Source organism: Passer montanus, unplaced genomic scaffold (genome assembly GCF_014805655.1).
Source record: "Passer montanus isolate IOZ18808 unplaced genomic scaffold, ASM1480565v1 scaffold25, whole genome shotgun sequence".
Lineage (NCBI taxonomy): Eukaryota > Metazoa > Chordata > Aves > Passeriformes > Passeridae > Passer > Passer montanus.
Genome location: NW_024367149.1, coordinates 3,467,889 through 3,473,888, shown reverse-complemented (window position 1 = coordinate 3,473,888; position 6,000 = coordinate 3,467,889). Strand labels below are relative to the sequence as shown.

At 53.5% G+C, this 6,000-nt stretch overlaps 1 protein-coding gene across 1 annotated transcript in view; it reads left to right on the top strand.

Moving 5' to 3' along the window:
* Positions 1-1,023: 1,023 nt before the first annotated feature.
* ZSWIM5 (zinc finger SWIM-type containing 5) overlaps positions 1,024-6,000 on the top strand; it is a 95,827-nt gene continuing 90,850 nt past the window's right edge. The window contains 3 exon segments of the mRNA XM_039711747.1: positions 1,024-1,165; positions 1,168-1,417; positions 1,419-1,525. Of these exon segments, the coding sequence (XP_039567681.1) occupies positions 1,024-1,165; positions 1,168-1,417; positions 1,419-1,525 (499 nt within the window).

Sequence of the window (6,000 nt, the reverse complement as noted above, 5' to 3'; positions counted from 1 at the left end):
ATCTATTTCTGGGGAAAATCTTGGAATGGTGTCCTGCTGGACACAGCAGCAAAGCAATGTGTAAGGGTGTAGAGGCCCAGAGAAGTGGACTTCAGTTGCCACAGCCCTCCCCGCATCAGCCTCACACAATGCTGGTCCCAGGGGTCCTGCCAATCACCCTTGGCTGAAAGTAGAGGCTGGTGAGGAGTCAGCTCCCTGGATTTTGGGATGCCAACTCAGGCAGTATGTGCTGAATATATTCATATGTCCCTTTAATGCAATCCCACCTGAGAGCACAAGAGAGCTCCTGGAAGCCAGCAGTACCTGTTTTTCATCTCCTCCCCCAAAGGCCGTGGGTACTAAAGGACCTGGCAGTTCCTGTGCCCGAGGACCCTGTTATGATGTGTGGGACGAGCATCTTCTCTACAGGACTTTAAACAAAAAGCAAACCCTGCTGCCCATGGAAGGGCAGGGCACTACTGTCTGCTCTGCTCCTCGCTGTGAAGCCGTAGGTGAATTACGGGCGAGGCTGGGTGTTGATGTGTGGGTCAGACTGGGCTCCTGAACCGGGCACCGCCGGGCACGTAGCAGGAGCGGTGCCGGTCCCGCCGACACCCCCGCGGGAGCGCTGCCGCTCCAGCGCCGCCGTGCCCCTTTGTCCCGCTGGCTCAGCGCAGGCTCCCGGCGCTCGGATGGCTGCGCCAGCCCCTCACCCACCAGCGCCGCGGGGACCCGCAGCCGCGGGTCTTTCCTCCCCGAGCAGGGGGACACAGCGTCCCTGGCGCGTCCCCCTCCCGCCTGGGGACGCGGCCAGGAGGACACCGGGCGCTGCCCAGGGCCATGCCCTCACCACCCGTGCGGCAGCCGGGCAGGTGCCACAGGCGGCGGTGCCCCGACGGCCGCGGGGGCGGGCGGGGGGCTGCGGAGCGTCCCGCCCCGGCGGGGCCGGCTCCCGGCCGGCGGGACCACCCCCCCCGGTCCCCGCCCTCTCCTCCTCCTCCTCGGCGTCTCTCCTCCCCTCGCCCGGCTCAGTCGGTCGCAGCCATGGCGGAGGGAGGAGAGGGAGAGGAGCTGCTCCGCCCGCCGCTGCCCGCCGGCGCCCCGGGCCCCAAGCGCTTGTGCTCCCGGGCCTGCCCGGCGGGGGGCACCGGGGCCGTGCACCCCCGTCCCGGAGCGGCGGGGGCCGGCTCGGCGGGGGGACCGGCAGCCTGCTGCAGCCCGAGTCGCTGCTGGACGCGGCGGCCAAGCGGGTGGCGGGGAGCTGGGCCTTCGAGCGGGTGGAGGGCCGCTTCCAGCGCATCCCCGAGCCCGTCCAGCGCCGCATCGTCTACTGGAGCTTCCCCCGCAGCGAGCGGCAGATCTGCATGTACTCCAGCTTCCAGCCCGGCCGCGCCGCTGCCGCCGCCTCCCCCGCCAGCGCCGCCGCGGGGGGACCCTCGGCCGCCGCCGCCCGCCGCCCCCGCCGCGCCGCAGGGCGAGGGGCTGCCCTTCCGCCGCGGCATCCGCCTGCTGGAGACCGGCGCGGTGGACAACGTGCTGCAAGTCGGTGAGTGCCGGGACGGGGCCCCCGGGGGCTCGTCTGTGTCCGTTCCCGTCCCCTCCTCCCCATCCCCTCCTGCACTTAAGCCTTTTGTCTGGCGCGGTTGTGGTTTGACAGGAAAATCCTGCCCCGGGGGTAGGGACTGCCGTGCGCTCCTTCGGGAAGATGCCGGCTTGGGGTTTGAGGGGGTGGGAGGGCGAGGGTGGCCTCCCCCCTCCTCGGGGGCTGCGTCTGCCCGGGGGTCACTGGCAGCTGCCCGCCGCTCGAACGCCGTCCGTCCAGTCCGAGGGGGAAAATAAAGACCAGCCCTCCTCGCCCCCCCCTTCCCCCGCAAAGTGCCCGTCGGGGGGTTGTGTGGAGGGCACGCAGCCCTGCTGCCCTCCCCGACCCCTCAGCCGCTGTCCCTCTCACGCCTGAGCACCCCCACCCGCGCTCCTGCGGGGGTCCTGTCCTTTCCTCCGCGAGACGGGCTTATAAGCATAATGCATCTCTCCAACAGCTCCGAGCGTTCTTCTTTGTCCTCTCCATCGGGGGCTTTCCCTGCTTGGAACATCTCTGGGGGTGGCAAAGCCCCCGCTTTCCTCTTCGCAGCCCCTGCACGGGCACGTCCAGCGGGGCCGGCGGGGGGGAGCGGTGGGGGTGACAAGTTGGGTGGACCCGCGGGTGCCACCGGTGACCTGGCGGGATGCGCGTGTCGGGGACGGATGCGCACGGCCTTCTCACGCTCGTTCGGTGTCGAAGGGGCCGTGGGAATGACGATGGGAATAATGGCATCGTGTTTTCTCTCCATGGGCAGGTGGCTTTTGTGTGCGCTGGCGGAGGGGGGATTGCCGGAGAGGAAATGTTCCTCTTCCCCCGTCCTTCTAGCCCCTGTCCCCGTCTGAAATCCGCATATATTTAAAGAGAAACAAATTGGGGTGTTTTACATAGAATAAGCCGCTCCTCGTTGTTATTGGAAGGGATTGAAATGCGCGTTCCCATTAAAATGACATTAGGCGAGAATTTGTTTTGCAAATGCGAAATGTAAATTCATTTTGTGCCAGGGTATGGCGTGAATGAGTGAAGGGAGGGTGGTTTTTGTTGTAAGGAATGGGTAGTTAGCTCTGTTTATTTAAGGAGTCGTTCTTCCTTTTGGGGAAAAAAAAAAAGCTTCTTAAAAAATAATAAAAATCCCATTTGGTACAGTTTACATTCAGAAGAGCATTATCAAAACATTTTCCATTTGAGATGTGAGAATAGGAGGCAGCAGAAGAATTCTCCTCCCACCTCTGAGGACATGCAGTGAAAATTCCTGAAGCACAAAAGGTTTTTCTCTGAGGATATGATTATAGCCTTTTTTTTGGCGTGAATTAATATTTTGTAAGGGCTGTGTTAAGATGATTAATTATTCTGTTTAAAATACTGTGAAACTCAAAACCAAATTATTTTTTTAGAAGGAGAGGAGTAGCTCTTCAGGAACTTTAAAATTAGGGGGGAGGGAAGATAATAGCTTGCTGAGGGTGATGTTTTAATGACCTGCCCACCAAGGTGTGGATGCAGTGAGCTGGTGTGGGAGTGGGAGACGGAGGTGACGGTTGCCTAAACCCAGGACTGGTTCAGTACAAAGGAATTTTCTTTTAAAATCAGTTTTTAAATTTATTTGTCTTTGGAACGTGGCTTTGATGAGGTTTTATCCAGTTCTGTGAAGGATCTGGCTGAGCGCTGGGGTCAGGTGCACGCAGGACACGAAGCAGAGCAGTCCCATCCCAAAGTGATGTCCAGTGCTGGTATCCAGCATCCCCTCTGCCCCGTCTCCCTGCACTCCCTGCTGCTCTGGGCGAGCCAGAGAAGGGACAGGATGGTCCTGGCTCTGGTCTTTCATGTCCCCCCCGACAAGTGTAAACCGTGTCCCCCGCTTTGAAACCAGAGCTCGCGCTCATTGTCCTCCGAGCCGTCAGCTTTTTAGATGAAGCAGCACGTTCTGGAAGCGCTCGCCGCAAAGTCGGTGGGTGATTTATCTCCTGTTTCCACAGCCCCAAAGGGGCGTGCGGGATGCTCGCCATGGGAATTTGCCTTTAGAGCTGGCGGGGGGAAGGTTTAGGTCTTGGCTGTAGTGTGGCTCCTCTTCACATGGCAGTGGGTGGGTGACGTGGGGTCAGACACCTCTGTTTTTGTCCCAGGAGCAGCCACGTCACAGCCTTGCAGCCCTGAGCTGGAGGAGGAAAATTTACATCAAACAAAAGGCTGTGAAGGGCTGTGTGTTTATAGACGGGAGGCAAGGCTGAGATGTCCTCTGCCAACTTTCCACATCCATCCTGTGGATGCCTCTGGAAGGTGAGGTGGAAGAGCTCCAGCCACCAGAGACACAAACACTTTGTGGCTGTGTGTGTTTGCAATTAAGATAGGAACTTGGGAACCATTATGTCTTGGGAAAAAATAAAAACTCCAACCCTGGCTTCCTTGATGCTCTCCAGCAGTAAATCAAAACTACTGTTCCCCTCTAAGGATCCCTTTAACGGACACCACCGGCTCCCGGTGCCATGACCTGAGGTTTGCACAGTTGAGATTTTCTGTTAATAAAGATCAGATGTTTATACAGTTGTGTTTCTGACTCAGACCTGTGAAAAAAATAGGGACAGTACAGATGTGAAATTCCTTCTCTGTGTGGTTGGAAAAATCCTTTTGAAAAATTGTCAGACAAAATCCAGGAGGAATGACCTTCTGGCAATGGAGGATGATGTGGAGGGGTGAGGGTTGTGCTTATGGGCACAAAATACTTCAGGCTTTGGCTCCTTCGTGCTTATAAAGCTGGCAGGTCTGAAAAAAATATATATGCCACATTATCAACCAATAATTCCTTCATGCTTAGTAAAACTTAAACGAGGCTTAAACCCTGATCTCACTGGAGTCATTAAATTGATTTTTTTTTTCCCCTGCTCAAAGAAAGATCTTGGATGTTGAACACAGGCATCTTTGTCTTCTTAAAAACTGCTTTATTATTATGTGTACAGATCCCGTCTTTGTGTGTGTGTGGTGTGTGGGTTTTTTTTCTTTTAATTTTTAGACAAATGACAAAAGCATGCAGGAAAGGAATGCAGAAATGCCAGGCTTAATATAAAGCATGCAACTGCGCTGCATGCCGGGAATCCTAAAGGATACAAAACCTTTAACGACAGCGGTTAATTTTTAACAAGTTCACTTGCATAAATATTTATGAACAAAAGTTTTTACACTATTATCTCTTGGGTTTTTGGAGAGAGAAAAGACCTTTGGTGGATTTTGACAGTAAGCTGTGATCTGGCAGAACAAATTCATGTTTCTCGCCTGTGCTCCCCAGCGTGGTATAATATGGTTTGCCCTCGAGTGGTCTGGGATGCTGATGGGTGGGCAAATGTTCTGGGTAGTTTTAGGGGGGAATTCTGCTTTTTCATTGGTTTTACAATGACTTAGGAGAGGAAGCATCGAGCTTTGTGTTGTTCTTTGGATTGTAACCAGCCGCTTAGGAACCTACACGGTATGTGCTCCTTACCCACAGATAAGCCTTTGTGCCCCGATGGGAAGGTATGCAGTCCAGCCATAAGTACATAGGCAGAATTTACTTTTGCTGTTAGAATAACAATGAAGCAGGGCTTTAAAATGCTCTGGCTTTGTAAACACTTGGAGGGAGCCTGTTTCTTTGAAACCTGCAATTAATTCTGGATATTTTATCTGATGCTTTGCAGGTCAGTCATGAGTACCTTCCCATGTTTCCTAGTCTGGTATCTATGCTGGTCATGTAGATGCTGGGGTTTTTTTAACCTTGCTTCACCAGCCTTCTGACTGGGCAGAGGTTAAGCAAGACCTGATACCTGTAAATGATATCTGTAAATGCATTTTAATTGGAGGAGTTCAGATTTGGAAGCTTTTTATTACGCTTCAGTTTTCAACTTGTGTTGGTCTACATTTGTAATGATGCCTGTTGAAATGTAGCTTCAGAGGTAAAAACACCAACAAGTTCCAATGTGGTTGAAACCACTTCTAGCTTTTTTTTCCAAACTATTTTTAGGTTTTAAGCTTCTTTTTTTCTTCTCCCCTTAAAATGCTCACTTTTAGGCAAGCGTTTGGTTTCCTGCCCTGGTGACGTGGTATGGAGCAGAGTATAAATTTATATCCAGTGGTGTGTTGCTTTATAGAGCTGTTTATTTTGGGGAAAACACTTTGATGGGGCTCTCTAGGGCGAATTGTGGTTGCTTTTGTTTTGTGTAAAGATTGGTCTCCTCCTGGGTCTGGGTTTAAAGCTGTATCCGGCAGGAGCAGGTTTGGAAGGAACACCATGGGATGTCAAAGGTTTTTTCAGGTTAAATCGTGGTGTCCTGTGTCTGAGTGCTGCTAAGGGAGTTTAATTTTTCTGTGTCCGTTTAGTTTTTGTGTGGGATGCTTGTTGTACAACATGTATCCAATTTGCTAATTAATTTTTACTTTGTTTTTCTTTATGGGTAGATTACTTGATCCTACCCTATGTA